This window comes from Oncorhynchus mykiss, chromosome 17 (assembly GCF_057628025.1).
Source record: "Oncorhynchus mykiss isolate SJ-2025 chromosome 17, ASM5762802v1, whole genome shotgun sequence".
NCBI classification, from domain to species: Eukaryota; Metazoa; Chordata; class Actinopteri; order Salmoniformes; family Salmonidae; genus Oncorhynchus; species Oncorhynchus mykiss.
The window spans coordinates 17,928,383-17,951,238 of record NC_143038.1 but is presented as its reverse complement, the minus strand read 5'-3'; the positions used below and the strand labels follow the sequence as shown (position 1 = coordinate 17,951,238).

Here is a 22,856-nt window from a genome sequence, read left to right as displayed (position 1 = left end):
CTGCAGTGGGTTGAATCCTACTAGTTCAGTGTTTCCCAACTCCAGGCAGGGGTAGAGTAGCCATTTTTGTTGTAGCCCTGGAGAGGCACAGCTGATTGAAAGAGTTGAATCAGGTGCAACAACAACAACAAGAAGAACAACACCAATCAATGTGAAGAGTGGGACATCACAGTTGGGCCTTGTGTTCAACATAGCTCAGTATTTGAGTGTGTTTCCCGCGCATGCAAGTAGCTTTGATTTCTTCTTCCTCCATAGTTCCCTAGAACGAACGCCCTCCCCTTTGCAGCAGAAGTTAGGCAAAAGTGTGCGCTTTCTGTGCCACTGGCTTCAATCAGGTCCACCAAACGCAGATAATAAGAGCACCAAGCACCGAAAATTCCGTCATTAATTCACTTGAACTCAGCTAGCGAACACACAATGTCTGGAAGAGGTAAAGGCGGCAAGGGACTCGGAAAAGGAGGCGCCAAGCGTCACCGTAAGGTTCTCCGCGATAACATCCAGGGAATCACCAAGCCCGCCATTCGCAGTCTGGCTCGCCGTGGCGGCGTGAAGCGTATCTCCGGGCTGATCAACGAGGAGACCCGCGGTGTCCTGAAGGTGTTCCTTCACCTACACCGAGCACGCCAAGAGGAAGACCGTTACGGCCATGGACGCTCTGAAACGCCAGGGACGGTGCGTCCCTGTACGGTTTCGGCGGTTAAACGCACTCTTCTCGGAACGTCAACATCCCGACTTGAACCCAAAGGCTCTTTTAAGAGTGTTATATAAATATTCATACACATAGCTCATATATTATACAGCGCTAAGCTAAACCGCCTGACTCAAGTCATCTTACGTACCCTTGCTAAAACAGGAACTAGCTCACACAGTCAGCAATAAAACTACCCCCCTAACACTATCCCCTCAGCTTTGTTGCCTCCCGACCCCAGGAAACAAAGACACTCCATCGCATGAACACATACACCCACCCATAAAAACTGCCCCTCTACCTCACGAACCCCTGACACAAACATCTCCTAGTATAAACACATCTCACCCCCCCTACTGGTCGGGTGCCAAGAGCAAAGGACTTTGCTGTGCACCAATGGGGCCCGCTCTGGCTAGAGCAAGGCCCGCCTCCAACCCTTTGTGACCAGTCAGAAGACCAAAACGACAAGACTCCACCTACTTTATTTTATGTATAAAAATGAATGTAACCGTTGTATAAGGCCTCTTTTTCACCTGACTCCTTGCTGAGTTATATGAACTAGATCCGTGCACGTAAAACTGCGGGACAAGATATCTTTGACTCATTAAAACTGTCTTTTGTTACAACTGAAATCCACTCTGTCCAGCGTCCGTGATTTGGTCTCAACTCTCCAGTATTTAAACACTAACAAGAGCCACCCACATCCGCTTCAAAAGGGCCAAATCCATTATCGTAGGAAACCATGAGCCACTCTTGAGTGGACAGGGAGGGAGTGTTCATGACAAGAGGCTATGTTCAGTGCAGGCTTTGCGTACAGTCGTATTACGAGACACCCGAAATAAAGGCACCACGGCTGGGAAATCCCCACCAAGTCCAAAAAGGGGGGCCTTATGTCTGGCCATTGTAGGACTTTTTTTGAAACACACCATTCCCCACCAGTGACAGAGCATAGGCTATGGAAAAAGGGGGACAGGTCTTTGTTAGGGAAGCAAGCCTCTGAGTGGAAGGCTCTTATGCGCGCTCAGCTCCACTGGGCAAATGGCAGGGGCGCCTATGAGAAAGCAGGGCTGTGTCCACGGCCGGAGAATTAGCTTAGCTTCGTCTTCATAAGAGGGAAAGGGCTCTCCGCCCCCTCATTCGTTTGTGAGAAGCAACGAGACATCAGCATCATGCCCGAGACAGCAAAGTCCGCGCCCAAGAAGGGCTCCAAGAAAGCCGTCACCAAGACCGCAGGGAAAGGCGGCAAGAAACGCTGTGTACAAAGTCCTGAAGCAGGTCCACCCCGATACCGGCATCTCCTCCAAGGCCATGGGAATCATGAACTCGTTCGTGAACGACATCTTCGAGCGTATCGCCGGAGAGTCGTCTCGCCTGGCCCACTACAACAAGCGTTCCACCATCACCTCCAGGGAGATCCAGACCGCAGTGCGCCTGCTGCTCCCCGGAGAGCTGGCCAAGCACGCAGTGTCCGAGGGCACCAAGGCCGTGACCAAGTACACCAGCTCCAAGTAAACAGCCCATTTGGAGTGCTGTAGTAACCCAAAGGCTCTTTTAAGAGCCACCCACCCTGTCAGTGAAAAAAGCAAATCCATATGTGTGTGTGTGTGTGTGTGGAGGACATGTCAAAAAGGGGGGAGAGGGAATAAATGATGCTGACATGAACAGGGTAGGAATGTGTGCATGGTAGTATAACACAGTGAGTGGGATTCCACTCGTGCTCCGATGACTGGAGCCTGTGTAACAGTATAACTTTAGGCCGAACCAGGGACCCTCTGCACACATCATCAACAACAGTCTCAGAGCAAGTGACGTCACCGATTGAAACTAGCCGTTTCACATCCCTTACACACACCTGTACAAGAGGGAGGAGGAGAGAGAAGAAGAGGCTCCAAATCTCTCTCTCTCTAGGCCTATATCAGGGCGGACAAGCACATGGGGCGCCAGCCTCCATAGCGCCGGCCGCACAGCCAGACACCAAGACCCACAGACACAAAGACCGGCACGAGTGAGTCACGCTGCGGAGTCAAGCGAGGAAGGACTGCGAGAAGGCCACAAGCCTATCTCTCTCTCTCTCTCTCTCTCTCTGACACGCTTTTGAAAGAGACACACAGACAGAGAGAGAGACTACCTAGCACAAGAAAACACACAGGCTCCAAATCCAACTAATAAACTCATACTAATAAAACATCACACACACACACACACACAGTGCAAGTAAGCATGTCGTTGGACAGTGTATTATTTCGTTTGCCTCCTGGACACATGACGAATACAACGTGAAACTAGTCTCAGCCAGGCCTCACAAGTGCATGTGTTTTAAGGTCCCCAAAAGAGCTCTCCTTTAAAACACCAAGGAGCACATCAGGGGACGCCAAACCATTTGATTCCCTTGCCAGACATCTCGGCTCACTCCACAATCAATGGTGCTCGCAATCGGATGCACTTTTAGGCCATTTAGGAGACAAATAGCACAGGAAAAGCAGTGCGCACCGCTCCACCCGACAGTCGAACGGTGAGGTTTTGAGCGAGTCGCAGCAAAATGCACGGGGCTTCTGCAGCCCACATGACTTTATTCTGAACGGACACAAGTCTGCTCGCTGGGCCGTTCGCTTTTGGGCCAAAAACACGGCTCTGTCGGTGACTTTTGGCCCGATATTGGCGACCAGAAAACACAAGTGAAAGAGCATTTGGCCAGCCCGGAGAAGCCGAAGTGGGTGGCTTGAGTCTACATGGTTCTCATGTCGCGTTTAAGGCCAGCCCCCTGCACGGTGTGGAGCTTCAATAGCGCAGAGCAGCGTCTACAGCAAAGTACTCCTCCTCACAGACTACCGTAGTGTTGTAAGTGTGTGTGTTTACCGGACCGAACGACAGACATGGCAGAAGTCGCACCAGCACCCGCCGCCGCCGCGCCGGCCAAGGCACCCAAGAAGAAGGCAGCAGCCAAGCCCAAGAAAGCGGGACCCAGCGTAGGCGAGCTCATCGTCAAGGCGGTGTCCGCCTCCAAGGAGAGGAGCGGCGTGTCCCTGGCCGCGCTCAAGAAGTCTCTGGCGGCAGGCGGCTACGACGTGGAGAAGAACAACTCCCGTGTCAAGATCGCCGTCAAGAGCCTCGTCACCAAGGGCACCCTGGTCCAGACCAAGGGCACCGGTGCTTCCGGCTCCTTCAAGCTCAACAAGAAGGCTGTCGAGGCAAAGAAGCCCGCCAAGAAAGCCGCAGCCCCCAAAGCTAAGAAGGTGGCCGCCAAGAAGCCCGCCGCCGCCAAGAAGCCCAAGAAGGTAGCAGCCAAGAAGGCCGTGGCCGCAAAGAAGTCCCCCAAGAAGGCCAGGAAGCCCGCTACACCCAAAAAGGCCGCCAAGAGCCCAAAGAAGGTGAAGAAGCCCGCCGCAGCGGCCAAGAAAGCGGCCAAGAGCCCCAAGAAGGCTACCAAGGCAGCGAATCCCAAAGCCGCCAAGCCCAAGGCGGCCAAGGCCAAGAAGGCAGCCCCCAAGAAGAAGTAAACCTATTACAAACAGTGTTCTTTCTACTCGACACATGTTGTTACCACAAAAGGCTCTTTTAAGAGCCACCCACCTCTTTCCATAAAAGCGCATGTCATTCCATTCCACCTACCTACCCGTGGTGCAAAAGAAATGAAATGAATGACTTTTACGCACCACATTTTCGAGTGGCTAAATGGCTTTACATTTGTCACTCAAGAGTGCAGCACCCTCACCATTCAACATTGTTGTGATGTGTTAGAATTGGCATGTCACATTGATCCTGATAATAAGAAGCATACATACTATAGTGGGTTGGACAGCAGCCATTGGTATTATGAGCCACTCTCGAATTGATTGATACATGTTTCAGTGATTTGAGTAGTCACTTTGGCGCTCCCGCCAACGTGAAAAAGTCACAAAAGTCGGAGGGAAACAGAGTAGCCTAGCCCTCGTCACTCTGCTGCCTGCCTGCCTGCCTGCGGGCGGGTGGGTGGGGGCGGGCTTAGGGCTGACTGCCTGTCTGTCTGTCCCTCCCTCACTCCAATTGGATAAGGCCACACCGGTCCGGTGGCCAATCGATGGCTTTTGTGGCGAGGTATAAGTAAGGCTCTCGAGGTGGCCAGCGGCTCATTCAGACTTTCTGTGACATACTGAAGCTACCAATATGAGCGGAAGAGGCAAAACCGGAGGCAAGGCCAGGGCGAAGGCAAAGACACGTTCATCCCGTGCCGGGCTCCAGTTCCCCGTGGGCCGTGTGCACAGGCTGCTGCGTAAAGGCAACTACGCCGAGCGTGTGGGCGCTGGCGCACCAGTGTACCTGGCCGCAGTGCTCGAGTACCTGACTGCTGAGATCCTGGAGTTGGCCGGAAACGCTGCCCGTGACAACAAGAAGACTCGTATCATCCCCCGTCACCTGCAGCTGGCAGTCCGTAACGACGAGGAGCTGAACAAACTGCTTGGCGGCGTGACCATCGCTCAGGGTGGTGTTCTGCCCAACATCCAGGCAGTGCTGCTCCCCAAGAAGACTGAGAAGGCCGTCAAAGCCAAGTAAAATCGCTGGTGCGGCTGCAACTTGACTACTCAACCCCCAAAGGCTCTTTTAAGAGCCAACCACCTAGCTCAACAAAAGCGCAAAGTGTCCTTTCTATGCCTGGCCAACTATTTGGCGTGTTTGTTAGATACACACACACATATACACGGCACCGTATCAAGTGCCCACATGAGGCCTAAATGAAGGATAACAACTAGTAGGCTAGAATGAGAGCATTATTGCGCGTAAAGTGTAACGTTGCTCGCGGCCCTAACAAAAGACCCAAGCGCGCCTCGGCGAGGGTGGGGGTTGCATTTTGGGGCGGCACGGAGAGGCCGAGCCTCCCGTCCAATGGGCGGCGGAGGAGGCCTCCGCAACGGGCCAATCAGGGCGGTGCGGAGATGGTGACCAATGAGCAGACGCCGCTGCCGGCTTTATAAACTTCACATAGGCATTTTGAGGCTATACTCCGACTGTGAAAGAAGGAAGCTAGCTAGCGCCATGGCCAGAACCAAGCAAACCGCTCGCAAATCCACCGGTGGCAAAGCACCCAGGAAGCAGCTCGCCACCAAGGCTGCGCGCAAGAGCGCCCCGGCCACCGGCGGCGTGAAGAAGCCTCACCGTTACAGGCCCGGCACCGTGGCTCTTAGAGAGATCCGTCGTTACCAGAAGTCCACTGAGCTGCTGATCCGCAAACTGCCTTTCCAGCGCCTGGTGCGAGAAATTGCCCAGGACTTTAAGACCGACCTGCGCTTCCAGAGTTCCGCAGTGATGGCCCTGCAGGAGGCAAGCGAGGCTTACCTGGTCGGCCTGTTCGAGGACACCAACCTGTGCGCCATCCACGCCAAGAGGGTGACCATCATGCCCAAGGACATCCAGCTGGCCCGTCGTATTCGCGGAGAGCGCGCATAAACGATGACCTGATCTCCAAAATCCCCCAAAGGCTCTTTTAAGAGCCACCTCCATATTTCAGTCAAAAAGGCACAATTGTTCCATTTGTACACGCCCCTTTCCCACCGTGTATGTTCCCTGTTCTCGAGTCACTACAGACCGTGGTTCGATTCCAGGCTGTATCACCACCGGCCGTGATTGTAAATAAGAGTTGGTTCTTAACTGACTTGAGTCGTTTCAATAACGCTCTCTATATGTGATTAGATGTATGCCTAGAGTAGAAGAGGGGAAAAATACACTAGCAGTAATGAGTGATAGTAATGATATAGGGCAAAAAGTGTCAAAAATGGTCACTATGTAGCTAAGAACAACTGACTTTGAAAGTGCCGCTGATGAGATGGGAAAAGTTTACCGTGGAGCACGGAGGCCATCTAGTGGTTAAACGCTGGTACTGTCAGCGTGTGAGCACGTCATAGTGGCTCCCTATTGGTATTTGATCTTCAGGCCAGCGTTTCCCAAACTCGGTCCTCGGGTCCCCAAGTGGGGCACGTTGTGTTTTTTCGATTCCAATTGCTCTTGGAATGTAACATGCTAGAGTCTGTCTATTCCTTTGTGAAAATGGCCATTCAATGATTTCTGGCCCATGTGACATTCCTCGATGGCCCCAAAAATCCATGTTTTGATCCGATCATTACAACGTTAGCTGTGTGCACCCCATAATTCATGCGACTGACTAAGCTATTGAAAGTAAAATGATATATCTCTGTCCGGCGCAAGTGAAAGGTGGTCGAAAAAAAGTAGAGTAGAGTCGTGTGTCTTTGGCGTGATTTGAAGTCGACTTCTGATGTGGGATTTAGTTCATTTTTCCAAGAAGATTTGCTGAGGAATCGAAACCCCTTGACCAAATGATACGACAAAGTAAAGGCCCTAAATACAGGCTGCCAGTTAAATGCAGCAATGACACGGCTAAAGTGTGTCATCTCAGGACAAAAGAGCAGGAATTGTCTGCTGTTGCATCTTCACTCATGAGACAGGTAATAGCGGAGCTCCGTGGTGCTGAAAAAGACAGCGCCCCTGGCCATTTGCCAAGGCCTATTTCCCGTTGGAGGGATTTTTGACATGCTATAGGCACAGTTCAGTACACCCCTCATCCTGTAATTGGTCCCAGAATCATCCACTTGATTCCCGACCACCAACCGATTGTCGGGGTGCATTGGTGTAAAATGTGGTCGTCGAGATCAAGTTCTATAGGCTACATGGGGTACTGGCATCTGTACCTTTTTTTTTTTTAGCTACCTACACCAGTAGGGGAGCTTACAGATAAAGAGTGCACTAGGCTAGAGAGAAAAGTACCATTCCGTTTTTCATAAAGTAGGTCAATGTAACTTACTCTCTTTTGATACTTGAGAAACATAGATTCACATGACGTCCAAATCTGCAAGAGACAAAAGCAGCAGAAAATCAGCAGGTGAAGAAAAGGGTTAAGTGAATATGATTTAAGAGCAGTCAAATGAAGTAATAGTGACATAGATTGTAAGAAATGAAATGTACCATGTGAACATTGCATTGTGGCTTTAGAAGAGCATGTATTTGTAGATGAATGACAGATTAGCTTTGGTGACAAAGTAACTGTATAATTTGAGGTACTCTACATGAGCATGTGTTTGCCTATTTGATGATCTGTTGTAGTTAATGTTTGATTTTGAGCACATACTTGTTGTGACAATTGCATCAGGTTGAGGGAGAAATGGTCTGTGTGGCCATTGTGAGTGGCACTTCTGATCCAGCAGGTGGTGTTAAGATCCCTCCCTATGTGGCTTTGAATGATGAGCCAGTGTTGGCAAAATGACTTGTGGTCCAGCGGGTGGCGGTGAAATGCCTCCCTATCTATATGACTTGCCCTATTCCTTTGACATTGTTCACTTGATTGGAGATGATTCCGGTCTTCTTCATGAGCACTCCTGCATGTCTTCCTTCCTGTCTTGCCATGTGGGTTCCACGGAGGTGTGTGTTTTTGTTAGATATCACTGGGCACATTCCTAACGTGGAGGTGGTTTGCATAGCTCATGTCATGTGGATATATAAAGTATTGTATTGTAAGGTATGTTAGTCTACGGACGGTCTGACATTGCTCGTCCATATATTGATGTATTCCAATTGCATTTGGGTGTATTGTGTGGAATGTTGGAACATGGTTAGATCTTACTGTGCTGTTGGAGCTAGTAACACAAGCATTTCCCGACATCTGCTAAACAGGTGTATGTATATCTCTCTAGTCACCCCCAAAACCAATTCTTTCTTTGGCCGCCTCTCCTTCCAGTTCTCTGCTGCCAATGACTGGAACGAACTACAAAAATCTCTGAAACTGGAAACACTTATCTCCCTCACTAGCTTTAAGCACCAACTGTCAGAGCAGCTCACAGATTACTGCACCTGTACATAGCCCACCTATAATTTAGGCCAAACAACTACCTCTTTCCCTACTGTATTTAATGAATTTATTTATTTTGCTCCTTTGCACCCCATTATTTTTATTTCTACTTTGCACATTTCTTCCATTGCAAATGTACCATTCCGGTGTTTTACTTGCTATATTGTATTTACTTTGCCAACATGGCCTTTTTTTGCCTTTACCTCCCTTATCTCACCTCATTTGCTCACATCGTATATAGACTTGTTTATACTGTATTATTGACTGTATGTTTGTTTTACTCCATGTGTAAGTCTGTGTCGTTGTATGTGTGGAAGTGCTTTGCTTTATCTTGGCCAGGTCGCAATTGTAAATGAGAACTTGTTCTCAACTGGCCTACCTGGTTAAATAAAGGTGAAATAAAAAAAATATATATTTTTTAAAAGTGTCTATTTGATTAGGATTAGGACTTTTCCTCTATGTGTCGCACTTCCATTTCCACTTTATGTCCCCGTTAGGGAGCTGTCATTTATGCTGCAGGCTAATTACTACCAATGTCATTGTGGTCCAAGTTCAACTCCTAGCCTATAGGGTGTGGTAACAGGCCCTCTGTTATTTGTTGTTGTACTCTGCATGTGAAGTATCTGCACTGTAGCCTATAGAGGAACTAAGCCCTTGATAATAGGGGAACGTAAGCTGTTGAACACAAACTCCCAGTCCTATGATGTTGCTCTGTGAAGGAGGTTAGCTTTTCAGCATTCAATTCCTGGCAGCCTTCTTCTCCCTGGTTGATTTGTGAATGTGAGTGATTCGAGAATGTTTGGCTTGGGTATCCAAGGTGTTTGAGATTGTTGAGGACCAGTGTTCCGAGGGGCTGACTGTGACATCATAAAGCGGAATGTAGTTAGCGTGCTGTTTGAGGGATTCCAATTCAGTCCGTTGCGGCCTTCCAGGCAGTGCAGTTGTGCTTCAAGTGTGCTCTCTGTGTGATGACTTGTTGTGCCTACACGGAGTACAACTACGAACGGACGTGGCATTTGGGGTAAGCCTAAGCCTTTTCGTAACCTTAACCTATTTCTTCTAACTTGCTATGACAAAGTGCTTTGATGACACTAGCTGCATCCCAGCTAGTTGAACACTTGTCAGTCGTTCTCCTAAAAGGCAACCTCTGTTGCTCGATGTACTAAACCGAGGGCCGGCAGCCACTAAGTACACGTAAGAGACAATTATGGCAACAATAAGTTGTAAGATGATACCTAGTCACATCTGAGATGTGAATCAACTGCACCGATTGGTCAATCGCCAGTATGTGCCCTTGGGCTTCATTTGTCCCCTTTGAAATGACCTGTTGAGATCATTCAATGCAACATCTGAGGCTCTCTGGCCTATAAAGGATCCACCTCATACCACTATTTCCATAATATAAGGCTATGTTATTGTTTTTTGAAAAAAGTACCATACAATATTTGCACATCCCTATCACCTCTGTACGCATAGGAAAATGATCCCTTTATTGTGTGTGTGTTGGGTGGGTGTCTGAGGAATGTTTTACTGCATTTCAGCTTGCAGAGGTATCACCACCCGTCCCATGGCCACCTGGATCATGTCTAGGGAAGAAAAAGAAGAATGACGTTATTACATGGCCTTCAAGAGCTACATGACTGCTGAGGTGACATTACGGACCCCTTAGGATTTGTGGCATTCCTTGTGTATTTGTTTCCCGTTTGTGCCACTTCGTTTCTCCTTTGTACTTGTGACACTATTTGAGGTTTTTAACGCCTATCTCTATTAGGTGTGACTGGCAACTGCAGTGGGTTGAATCCTACTAGTTCAGTGTTTCCCAACTCCAGGCAGGGGTAGAGTAGGCATTTTTGTTGAAGCCCTGGAGAGGCACAGCTGATTGAAAGAGTTGAATCAGGCGCAACAACAACAACAACAACAAGAAGAACAACACCAATCAATGTGAAGAGTGGGACATCACAGTTGGGCCTTGTGTTCAACATAGCTCAGTATTTGAGTGTGTTTCCCGCGCATGCAAGTAGCTTTGATTTCTTCTTCCTCCATAGTTCCCTAGAACGAACGCCCTCCCCTTTGCAGCAGAGGCCAGGCAAAAGCGCGCGCTTTCTGTGCCACTGGCTTCAATCAGGTCCACCAAACGCAGATAATAAGAGCACCCGAGCACCGAAAATTACGTCATTAATTCACTTGAACTCAGCTAGCGAACACACGATGTCTGGAAGAGGTAAAGGCGGCAAGGGACTCGGAAAAGGAGGCGCTAAGCGTCACCGTAAGGTTCTCCGCGATAACATACAGGGAATCACCAAGCCCGCCATTCGCCGTCTGGCTCGCCGTGGCGGCGTGAAGCGTATCTCCGGGCTGATCTACGAGGAGACCCGCGGTGTCCTGAAGGTGTTCCTTGAGAACGTGATCCGTGACGCCGTCACCTACACCGAGCACGCCAAGAGGAAGACCGTTACGGCCATGGACGTGGTCTACGCTCTGAAACGCCAGGGACGCACCCTGTACGGTTTCGGCGGTTAAACGCACTCTTCTCGGAACGTCAACATCCCGACTTGAACCCAAAGGCTCTTTTAAGAGCCACCCACATCCGCTTCAAAAGGGTCAAATCCATTATCGTAGGAAACCATGAGCCACTCTTGAGTGGACAGGGAGGGAGTATTCGTGACAGGAGGCTATGTTCAGTGCAGGCTTTGCGTACAGTCGTATTAAACCTTGAGCCACTCTTGAGTGGACAGGGAGGGAGTGTTCATGACAGGAGGCTATGTTCAGTGCAGGCTTTGCGTACAGTCGTATTAAACCATGAGCCACTCTTGAGTGGACAGGGAGGGAGTATTCGTGACAGGAGGCTATGTTCAGTGCAGGCTTTGCGTACAGTCGTATTACTGAGGCACCACGGCTGGGAAATCCCCACCAAGTACCAAAAAGGGGGGCCTTATTTCTGGCCATTGTAGGACTTTTTTGGAAACACACCATTCCCCACCAGTGACAGAGCATAGGCTATGGTCTTTGTTAGGGAAGCAAGCCTCTGAGTGGAAGGCTCTTATGCGCGCTCAGCTCCACTGGGCAAATGGCAGGGGCGCCTATGAGAAAGCAGGGGTGTGTCCACGGCCGGCGAATTAGCTTAGCTTCGTCTTCATAAGAGGGAAAGGGCTCTCCACCCCCTCATTCGTTTGTGAGAAGCAGCGAGACATCAGCATCATGCCCGAGCCAGCAAAGTCCGCGCCCAAGAAGGGCTCCAAGAAAGCCGTCACCAAGACCGCAGGGAAAGGCGGCAAGAAACGCCGAAAGTCGAGGAAGGAGAGCTACGCCATTTACGTGTACAAAGTCCTGAAGCAGGTCCACCCCGATACCGGCATCTCCTCCAAGGCCATGGGAATCATGAACTCGTTCGTGAACGACATCTTCGAGCGTATTGCCGGAGAGTCGTCTCGCCTGGCCCACTACAACAAGCGTTCCACCATCACCTCCAGGGAGATCCAGACCGCAGTGCGCCTGCTGCTCCCCGGAGAGCTGGCCAAGCACGCAGTGTCCGAGGGCACCAAGGCCGTGACCAAGTACACCAGCTCCAAGTAAACAGCCCATTTGGAGTGCTGTAGTAACCCAAAGGCTCTTTTAAGAGCCACCCAACCTGTCAGTGAAAAAAGCAAATCCATATGTGTGTGTGTGTGTGGAGGACATGTCAAAAAGGGGGGAGAGGGAATAAATGATGCTGACATGAACAGGGTAGGAATGTGTGCATGGCAGTATAACACAGTGAGTGGGATTCCACTCGTGCTCCGATGACTGGAGCCTGTGTAACAGTATAACTTTAGGCCGAACCAGGGACCCTCTGCACACATCATCAACAACAGTCTCAGAGCAAGTGACGTCACCGATTGAAACTAGCCGTTTCACATCCCTTACACACACCTGTACAAGAGGGAGGAGGAGAGAGAAGAAGAGGCTCCAAATCTCTCTCTCTCTAGGCCTATATCAGGGCGGACAAGCACATGGGGCGCCAGCCTCCATAGCGCCGGCCGCACAGCCAGACACCAAGACCCACAGACACAAAGACCGGCACGAGTGAGTCACGCTGCGGAGTCAAGCGAGGAAGGACTGCGAGAAGGCCACAAGCCTATCTCTCTCTCTCTCTCTCTCTCTCTGACGCGCTTTTGAAAGAGACACACAGACAGAGAGAGAGACTACCTAGCACAAGAAAACACACAGGCTCCAAATCCAACTAATAAACTCATGCTAATAAAACATCACACACACACACAGTGCAAGTAAGCATGTCGTTGGACAGTGTATTATTTCGTTTGCCTCCTGGACACATGACGAATACAACGTGAAACTAGTCTCAGCCAGGCCTCACAAGTGCATGTGTTTTAAGGTCCCCAAAAGAGCTCTCCTTTAAAACACCAAGGAGCACATCAGGGGACGCCAAACCATTTGATTCCCTTGCCAGACATCTCGGCTCACTCCACAATCAATGGTGCTCGCAATCGGATGCACTTTTAGGCCATTTAGAAGACAAATAGCACAGGAAAAGCAGTGCGCACCGCTCCACCCGACAGTCGAACAGTGAGGTTTTGAGCGAGTCGCAGCAAAATGCACGGGGCTTCTGCAGCCCACATGACTTTATTCTGAACGGACACAAGTCTGCTCGCTGGGCCGTTCGCTTTTGGGCCAAAAACACGGCTCCGTCGGTGACTTTTGGCCCGATATTGGCGACCAGAAAACACAAGTGAAAGAGCATTTGGCCAGCCCGGAGAAGCCGAGCTGGGTGGCTTGAGTCTACATGGTTCTCATGTCGCGTTTAAGGCCAGCCCCCTGCACGGTGTGGAGCTTCAATAGCGCAGAGCAGCGTCTACAGCAAAGTACTCCTCCTCACAGACTACCGTCGTGTTGTAAGTGTGTGTGTTTACCGGACAGAACGACAGACATGGCAGAAGTCGCACCAGCACCCGCCGCCGCCGCGCCGGCCAAGGCACCCAAGAAGAAGGCAGCAGCCAAGCCCAAGAAAGCGGGACCCAGCGTAGGCGAGCTCATCGTCAAGGCGGTGTCCGCCTCCAAGGAGAGGAGCGGCGTGTCCCTGGCCGCGCTCAAGAAGTCTCTGGCGGCAGGCGGCTACGACGTGGAGAAGAACAACTCCCATGTCAAGATCGCCGTCAAGAGCCTCGTCACCAAGGGCACCCTGGTCCAGACCAAGGGCACCGGTGCTTCCGGCTCCTTCAAGCTCAACAAGAAGGCCGTCGAGGCAAAGAAGCCCGCCAAGAAAGCCGCAGCCCCCAAAGCTAAGAAGGTGGCCGCCAAGAAGCCCGCCGCCGCCAAGAAGCCCAAGAAGGTAGCAGCCAAGAAGGCCGTGGCCGCAAAGAAGTCCCCCAAGAAGGCCAAGAAGCCCGCTACACCCAAAAAGGCCGCCAAGAGCCCAAAGAAGGTGAAGAAGCCCGCCGCAGCGGCCAAGAAAGCGGCCAAGAGCCCCAAGAAGGCTACCAAGGCAGCGAAGCCCAAAGCCGCCAAGCCCAAGGCGGCCAAGGCCAAGAAGGCAGCCCCCAAGAAGAAGTAAACCTATTACAAACAGTGTTCTTTCTACTCGACACATGTTGTTACCACAAAAGGCTCTTTTAAGAGCCACTGTTGATAATGGGATATGTAGGAGGGCGAGCCGGTCAAGGATCGATTCAGACAAGGTGGTAAATTGTATGACAAGTGACTGTTTAATTATGAGTAAAGATATCTGGTACAACGTATACGGGCCCATTTCATTCAGCTCTTAAGGAACCAGCAGAAAAGAAGCCCCGCTAACAGTTTGCAAATGACTCATATACAGAACAGAAAGTAGGTTGATTCTAAAAGATCGGGTCTTCGGGTTGGTTCAGGCTGAGGTGTAGTCTTCTTGGATTGGCCCTGTTGGGCCGTCCGTCATCCCTCTGAGTCTTGTCGTGCCGTTCCTTGTCACACAATGTTCAGCTAAAAAAGGAGATTAGGTGTGTGCGCTGTCCTCAGTCACACAATGTTCGGCTAGAAAGGAGATTAGGTGTGTGCGCTGGTTTCTGCAAGTCAAGGCTGTCTCTTCCTCCCAATGTGTGGGTGTATGTCTTATCTGTGTGTCCTCGGCAGTTAGTGTGTGTAATGTGTGTGTGCTGTGTGTGTGGGTGTGGGAGCTATCCTGTATGGGACCTAACATGTTTTACAGTGAAAATACGTTGTCTCAGTTATAGCAATGTAATAGCAGTAGGCTGGTCACCTGCATAAGAAATAGTACTTCCTTACAAATCCCTCTCTTCACGTCTCCCCAGAGACGTGACACAACCTAACTAGATCCAGACACAAAAAGAAAACTTTTCCCAGAAGGAAAAGTTTTGTGATTCCCTCTCTTCACATCTCCTAAGAGATGTGACATAAACTAGGCTAACAATTACAAAGTTTAAAATACCTTCATGTTCTCCATTCGATCCCACTATGTACTAGATTGGCTACCAGCCACCTAGGAACTTGCAACCCTCATGTCAAAAGAGAACAACAGCTCATTGAAAAACAGAACAAAAGAAAATGGTGTGAAATTTAAGCCCCCCTTTTTGACACCCACTAGGGTGTCACTCATTATCCCTTATTTCAGCAGTCATAGCATTTCATGAAAAGAAAAACAAAACCTAGTAGGCACTCTCAACCTCATCCTCAAATTCGGGCAGGTCATTAGCAAGCAGAGGAAACATCTGGGAAAGGGGGGAGGGTCAATAGCTCTAGAGATAACCCTAGTGGTAAGGGAACGGATACATGGAATGCAACAGCATCCACAGAGAACCAAAATGGCCGCGAACACCGAAATGGAGACCAAAATGGAGGAGACCAGGGTTTTATATTTACCAAAGGCACTCATCCAGGAGTCCCACATTGAGGTATCAATCCCAGAATGAGATTTCATTTTACCATTAAGAGTCCTCAAACCTTCTAGGGCTACGGTCAAGCTACCATCGGAGGCTGTGTTATTAGGGATGAAAGTACAACACTGTTCACCAAACATAGTGCAAGCTCCACCTTTCTCTGCCGGTAGCATATCCACTGCAATGCGATTCTGGAATGTATTCTATCCACATTTTTATTAACAGTGCACCACCAACAAATGGAGGACTCAAACCCAGCTGCCACCTGATCCACCAACTTGTACTCGTCAGGAACTCCCCTTGGGACTCCAATGGCGTCTATGTACGTCGGATCACCACTAGATGGGGTGGTGGCACGCCTGGAACGTCCCCTCCAATATTCAGGGTTCACCCTCTGGACCCTAAGGATGAGGTCTCCAGCCTCTGTAGGGTAGATAGAAACAGGCAAAAGGAGAGTAACAAGTGCACAGCTTCCAGTAGTATTGGAGGGTAATTTATCAAACAGGACAGTGTTGCCACACCACCACCCCACATCTGCTCTGGATATTGGCCTGAAACTCCCAACAATGTTGATTGTATCCAGACACCAATTCCCAGGAACCTGTCCCACATTAGTACCGCCTCCCGTCATTTTGACACAGGTGAAATGTGCCCTGGCAACCTTGTTGGAAAACAATGGTTTCCTAGCAGTAGGTTTAGTCATGGGATAGACAGCATCCCAGGCAGAGCAATTACAACTGGGGTTATCCATAGTCATTAATGGGATTAAACATGTTAGAGTCACATCTGTAACAGACTTCTTAAAACACGGTATGATGCAAGCAGCACAACACATCAATAATAAAAATACAAGAATTAGGGTCAGAAATCCAGTAACCACCATACCAGTGTACTTACCAAACCAGGCTCCCAACCAAAAGAACAGTCCAGACTCCTCCACCCCCGCCATGGTCCTCATCTCAGCAGATAGTGCACCAAGCCCATTAAAGGCCTTAGCTATACCACCATCTGGAGTGGTGTTATTAGGAATATACGTGCAACATTGTTCACCGAACATCTTGCAGACTGTCTGGCAACCCTAGATGTGGCCTCAAGCTGTTCAGACAGACCAGTGAGTGCATCACGGGGGTAATTCACAAAACGCTGTTGATTATAGTAGATATAACTGATCCATGCAGTCTGTCTAGCATCCACTATGGCTGGACCTATAATAGGTAGTAAGTGCCAGAGTCCATCATTCCTACCCAAGGCCTGAAACTCATGAGGAACCCCCACTGGCACTCCCAACAGGTTAGTGTGTATGTCAACTACATCCTCTGTCCATGGAGCACTACATCTATGTCTCCCATGGGATGGAATGTTTTCAGGTCCCCTGGATACAGAACCCAACAGCTGTTCAGAAGTAACATCAACAATGGTCAGTGGAATTATCAAACTGGTCAGAGCACACGTACCTTGCCAGTCTCCTCTAAGAATGGGTCTCAGTACTCTTTTGGGTCCACATATCCACCACACATCAGCCAGACCACTAGTTTGGTTTAGGCCTGTAACTGGCCAAGTGGCATAAATGGTTATGTTACTGCTGCAATCAGCTTCAGGCAATCTCCCATAGTCCATGCCACTACCTGTACCCGTGATGCAACTGTAATTGCCCCCATATGCCTTAACACCCCAAGGGGCCCGATGAGGAGGTACTGTAGGAAACACAAGGCTCAAAGAGGAACAGAGGGTTGAATTGGGCTGAACCTGGTAAAAACCTCTCAGAATACACAACCACCCCTCTCCTTCTCCTATAGCAAATGGGTGTGTAGCCAGAACAAGTCTAGCATGACTACAAATAGTGCAGTCCTTTCTTCTCAGGGTTTTAGCTGTGTACCTCATATAAGACAGCCACAAATTGTCCCTACCATCAAAACCAGTCTCAGTGCCTAATTGATCAATAGCTGTGTAGTCTCTAACATTAATTACCTGAATGGGATTTTTTTTTACACAGTGGTGGTAGGTGGCAGGTTCGGTCCAGGGGTGGTAGAGGAGTGTGTCTGGCCCTGGTTCGTCTGGGACCTCTGGTTTTGGCAGCTCCCTAATAGAAAACACACCCATCGTGTCTGTCCCGGTCCTTTGTAGTCCGAGGGTGTAAGTGCCTGCATCAGAGAGCTTAATAGTTTTGATGGTTAGTAGGATTTCATCACCTTTACAAAGTTCAACAGTGCTCCCAGGTTTTCCCCATATGATGGAAAACCTATCCACCTTTGTGGGATCCCCTATGCTATAAGAATACCCTCTTCTCCAATCCTAGAATTGTCCCAAGTTGGTTATCATGTAATCCCCATATGGACACCCTCCCCCATTACACAGGTACACTGACACTCCTGTAAAGCCCCACCCTCTCCCAGAGAACACATCACTAGCAAGAGCCAGACACATCTTCACTTCTATGAACAAAAACAGGGGTGACAGGACAGGGAGGGTTACTTCATTCGAGAGATGGCCCCCGGAATTCTGTTAATTCCAGTTCTCCTCTCGAACACTGTTTATTGTTCGACAGTGGCAGTGTGTCCTACCCTCCCCCGTGCGATATGAATCCGGGTAGCTCTTTCAGCTAGCTGTCACCAGGAGTCCTTGTATGGTCCCCCCAACAAGCCTCTGGGACTGGATTGAGTGACTTCACCTGTAGTTCACCTGTAATGCATAAAATCCTGGACATACAGGCTTGGTTAACAAACAGTTTCTCATATGTTTTATCTGATTATATCTTTAGTTTCTTATCCAATATGCCCCATCTTATCCTAGACCACAATTTACCCATCCCCCTTTTGATACCTGGCTCTGCCCAGGTAACAACCTTACCTACTCTAAATAATGACTTAGGTAAGATTAGTATATTATCCTTCTGTTCTGACATTATCAAGTAGGAGCGCCCCTTTCATTTTCCACATGTCCAATTCTCCCTTTTGTCTCCACTCAGTAACTGTTATCTACACATTCTGTTATCTTTGCTCGTCCTGGCTCCCTTTTAAAACTTCTCCTCTCTGCTCTCCAACCTTCAAGGTCTCTACAGTGCAGGGGAGGGCTCTTCTGTCTGCCTTTTCCCCTTATCTGTCTGTAGCTCGTTTTCTCATGTTTCCAAATTTGAACTAAATGTCTCACTGTTTGGCTTTATCTAAACTCATGGATTTTTTTTTAGAAAAACATGTCTATGGTGGCACTTTCTAAAGTCCTTATATAGGTTAATTAAACCCCACTATAATTAATTTACCTTAAAAAATAAAATACAAAATAAATTTAAAAAAAAAAAACGTATTACCCATGACCACAAATTAAATATTCAAATGGCACCCCCTATATACAGGTGTTAAAACCAAACACAAATATCTCAATTTCTTCCCTGCCCTGTTGGCTCAAAATATGTCCCAAATACTTAACATGAGTCTACCATAAATAAAACTTATCCTAGCTAAATTTTCACACCACGTTCATCAGAGAAAATATATTGACACTATAATGTAAATTTCACTGCCTTTTTGTATTAAATTACCTTAATATCAGTATTACAAATTACCCTAGATTCTCCATCCAAATGGCTTTCCAATCAGGCTGATCAGACCACAAAGGAAGGTTACAATGGAGGTCATAAGTCATACCACCCCTTCAAAGAAGTGTTTCTTACTATATTAAACAACATTCCTCTATCAAAAGATTTCACCTATTTAATTAAGACTCAGAAAATAAAAACGTATAATATTTCATATGTGAGTGTACCCCTTTAAGATATCTTGTCTCTGGGAACATGGAAATCCCCTTAAACCCAAAACGTTTGCTACAAACAAAACCTAATAATTATAATAATACCTTCAAATAATTTGTTTTAAATTTCCTCAATGTTTCATGTAACTCATTCAGTCTTTAAAGGATTGTCTCCCCAAAATGCTTTATACCCTGCCAATAAACTCACACAATTGTGATAAACGTGCACTGTCCCTTTAACATAAAATAATATCAGCCTGCAATCCACTCTGCGGGCCTTTCATTGTTCCCCATAATGAAAACAGATTCTAATGTTAGTATACCTTAACCTCCTGTTTAATTTCAGTGGTGTTATCTGAACAATCAAACCAAAATCAATAACCGGGAAGTACTTGTGTAAATTAATTAAAAGAACAAAATAAATCTACCTTATTTCTCAGCACTTGGTTAGAACATCACTCCCGTTTTACATCGAACACACCCTTCGCCCCGTCCCTAGTGTATATCTTATCTATTATTCAGTGGCTCAATTAATGTTTAACGTAAGTATGTTCAGATGTTGATTATGTAATTCTACAATATTAGTATAGTTCAAACCTCATAATATAAATCTACACACAGAATTTTACGTTAATAGAGTTTAACACTTTTTCCAACAGTCATGCACACCCCCTCAATATTCTATGATATAACTCTCATCAGCAAGCCTGCGACTTTTTCAACATTCTCACCGGTACCAGCTCCAACTGAAATACCTAATGTACCACACTCGCTTGGTCCCCGACCTCATTCATACCGATATTAGTTCCCGACTGAATATCAAGCGTATTTCATGCACCCCAGCAAGCAGACCAGTGGGAGACACAATGGCCCCGCCTTCTGTCCATTCTCCGTACAGCTTCTCACCCCGTCTCTTCCACTCCTTACCCTCTCTGCCTTCATTCAATTCTAGAGTGGACTTCAGCGTTTTCAACACCTTTTCTATATTCAACGATATTGTATGTACATTACAATACTGTCAACAACCTATGCCTTTACTAAAACTGCCTCACTCAAACTTGGTAGTCAGTGCGCCGACTTTACTACCCGATGTACTTCACACACACACCTATGCTTTGTTAGGACCTTAGAGAGACCCTTTCCCAAAGGCTAAATCGGTCTCAAGTCCGAGTAATCAATTCAAATATCCGTCATTCACACTTGGCCCTGCCTAGTACATCACATTCGCATCATATGGCTTTCCATTCGCACTTTGGTGGTCACTCGTTACCCACCACTCGTACATGTAGTCCCAGACTATCCATTCACGCTTTGGTGGTCACCCGTTACCCACCATTCATACTTGTAGTAAGTGTTCTCTGTTACCACCTACCAGCCAGGCATGCTAGTACATCCCATACACAATGCACCATTAAGTATTGTCGATCAATAATAAAATTGCAGTTGCCAATAGAGATATTACTTTCTCAACTATTTTCCAATCTCACACATCATAATAGTTTAAATTTAGTAACTTACATCAAACAGCAGAGAGGGATTTGGCGACATCTCCTGAGGGAGGTCCGTCAGCTCATCTTCCCCCTCTGTGGGAGTAACCACCCCCATCATTTCTGGTTTCTTATTCAGTTGCACTCTGCGTGTCTCCTCGATAGCCCAAGTTCCTATTTTTTTAGTTCCGCTTCTGCTCTTTCTCTCTGTTTAGTCCCTTGATTCTTAAATAAACGGCTCTTGTTTCTTTCTACCTCCTTGTCTTTAGCTTCCTGTAATGCTTCACGCAACTCGCCTTCCATTGTGCTAAGCTGGACCCTATTTGGCGTTCCCCCTATTAAATAACCTGCCTGTGTCCACTTCAACTTCAACTCTTCCCAAACCTTCTTTATTGACTTCCACTGTTCCTTTCCTCCTGACCTATCTTGCATACGTTGGTCTAGAAAATCATTGAATTTTAATTTGGGAGGTTGCGGAGTCGCCATTTTGAGTTTTAGAAATATTTTGCACACTATCTGAATATACTTAGCTCGTCACTGGCTCGCACCAGTGATGTATTCCTAGGAGACACTATTACTCGTACTCTGCCTTAACTCAGAGCTTCTCCGTCATATATTCAGAATTTTCAACAATAATGGTTTAATGTTTGGTTAATACTTTTAGAATTTAGGAAATAATAACAGGGCCTTGTGAAACTCCGCTTACATTTACACTACAGTCGAGACACGTACATTCGTACATACATATAGAATTAACACAACATATTTTGCGACGTCTCACAATTTTACATTTATCACATCATTTCACTGTTCACATATTATTTCATCATTCTCATTTCAAGGACCTGACTGGGCGCTGCCAGACCGGACACACTAGCCGGACTATCGGTCCACTACGTATTTACTTTTTATAGACCACCTTACCGGACTCTGCCGGACCGGACACAATGCCGGACTGTCGGTGTTACAAATCTATTGCCCAATTATAGACCACCTTACCGTCTGCCGGACCGGTCACTAGCCGGACTATCGGAATATTCTATATCTACTATCACTTATCCCTGACCGGACACTACCGGACCGGACACAAGCCGGACTATCGGAATATTCTATATCTACTATCACTTATCCCTGACCGGACACTACCGGACCGGACACAAGCCGGACTATCGGGATATTCTAATTCCCACATATGTTTACTTCACTGTCAATTTCAAGTCAATTATTTATGTTAAATTTACACAAAAATTCTTACCCACACTCGGTACTACTGATCGTAATTTGGTATGACTATTCGACAATATGCAAAGTTCGATTTAACCGGTTTTGCTTACCTTATTTTGTGGTCGACCAGAGATCAGTTTCCCGAGTTGAGCAGAATTGTTGTCCTCCCCCTAAAGTTTTCACCTGTCCTCCGGGAACCGTCCTTTCACCAACTCGCCCCCTCACACCCACATCAACCACTCTGGACTGGATCGTTAGTAAACCATCCTCTGCTACCAAGATTCTGTTGATAATGGGATATGTAGGAGGGCGAGCCGGTCAAGGATCGATTCAGACAAGGTGGTAAATTGTATGACAAGTGACAGTTTAATTATGAGTAAAGATATCTGGTACAACGTATACGGGCCCATTTCATTCAGCTCTTAAGGAACCAGCAGAAAAGAAGCCCCGCTAACAGTTTGCAAATGACTCATATACAGAACAGAAAGTAGGTTGATTCTAAAAGATCGGGTCTTCGGGTTGGTTCAGGCTGAGGTGTAGTCTTCTTGGATTGGCCCTGTTGGGCCGTCCGTCATCCCTCTGCGTCTTGTCGTGCCGTTCCTTGTCACACAATGTTCAGCTAAAAAAGGAGATTAGGTGTGTGCGCTGTCCTCAGTCACACAATGTTCGGCTAGAAAGGAGATTAGGTGTGTGCGCTGGTTTCTGCAAGTCAAGGCTGTCTCTTCCTCCCAATGTGTGGGTGTATGTCTTATCTGTGTGTCCTCGGCAGTTAGTGTGTGTAATGTGTGTGTGCTGTGTGTGTGGGTGTGGGAGCTATCCTGTATGGGACCTAACATGTTTTACAGTGAAAATACGTTGTCTCAGTTATAGCAATGTAATAGCAGTAGGCTGGTCACCTGCATAAGAAATAGCACTTCCTTACACCACCCACCTCTTTCCATAAAAGCGCATGTCATTCCATTCCACCTACCTACCCGTGGTGCAAAAGAAATGAAATGAATGACTTTTACGCACCA

At 47.8% G+C, this 22,856-nt stretch overlaps 4 protein-coding genes and 2 pseudogenes across 4 annotated transcripts; all 6 read left to right on the top strand.

The window, feature by feature from the left end:
• Nucleotides 1–280: 280 nt before the first annotated feature.
• LOC149975790 (histone H4-like) lies at nt 281–799 on the top strand (annotated as a pseudogene).
• A 985-nt stretch (nt 800–1,784) lies between these two features.
• On the top strand, nt 1,785–2,307 carry LOC118940131 (histone H2B-like; annotated as a pseudogene).
• Nucleotides 2,308–4,663: 2,356 nt separating this feature from the next.
• On the top strand, nt 4,664–6,139 carry LOC118940129 (histone H2A). The gene has a single exon (XM_090204968.1). The coding sequence runs from the start codon at nt 4,832–4,834 to the stop codon at nt 5,216–5,218; it is 387 nt and encodes a 128-aa protein (XP_090061094.1). The 5' UTR covers nt 4,664–4,831; the 3' UTR covers nt 5,219–6,139.
• Nucleotides 5,609–6,139, top strand: LOC118940419 (histone H3-like). Its single transcript, XM_090204967.1, has one exon. The coding sequence runs from the start codon at nt 5,609–5,611 to the stop codon at nt 6,107–6,109; it is 501 nt and encodes a 166-aa protein (XP_090061093.1). The 3' UTR covers nt 6,110–6,139.
• A 4,471-nt stretch (nt 6,140–10,610) lies between these two features.
• Nucleotides 10,611–11,581, top strand: LOC149975789 (histone H4). The gene has a single exon (XM_090204970.1). The coding sequence runs from the start codon at nt 10,728–10,730 to the stop codon at nt 11,037–11,039; it is 312 nt and encodes a 103-aa protein (XP_090061096.1). The 5' UTR covers nt 10,611–10,727; the 3' UTR covers nt 11,040–11,581.
• A 39-nt stretch (nt 11,582–11,620) lies between these two features.
• On the top strand, nt 11,621–12,146 carry LOC149975788 (histone H2B). Its single transcript, XM_090204969.1, has one exon. The coding sequence runs from the start codon at nt 11,718–11,720 to the stop codon at nt 12,090–12,092; it is 375 nt and encodes a 124-aa protein (XP_090061095.1). The 5' UTR covers nt 11,621–11,717; the 3' UTR covers nt 12,093–12,146.
• Nucleotides 12,147–22,856: the final 10,710 nt, after the last annotated feature.

Coding starts and splice junctions, on each gene's coding strand:
- LOC149975789 (XM_090204970.1), top strand. CDS start 10,728: ATGTCTGGAAGAGGTAAAGGCGGCAAGGGACTCGGAAAAGGAGGCGCT.
- LOC118940419 (XM_090204967.1), top strand. CDS start 5,609: ATGAGCAGACGCCGCTGCCGGCTTTATAAACTTCACATAGGCATTTTG.
- LOC118940129 (XM_090204968.1), top strand. CDS start 4,832: ATGAGCGGAAGAGGCAAAACCGGAGGCAAGGCCAGGGCGAAGGCAAAG.
- LOC149975788 (XM_090204969.1), top strand. CDS start 11,718: ATGCCCGAGCCAGCAAAGTCCGCGCCCAAGAAGGGCTCCAAGAAAGCC.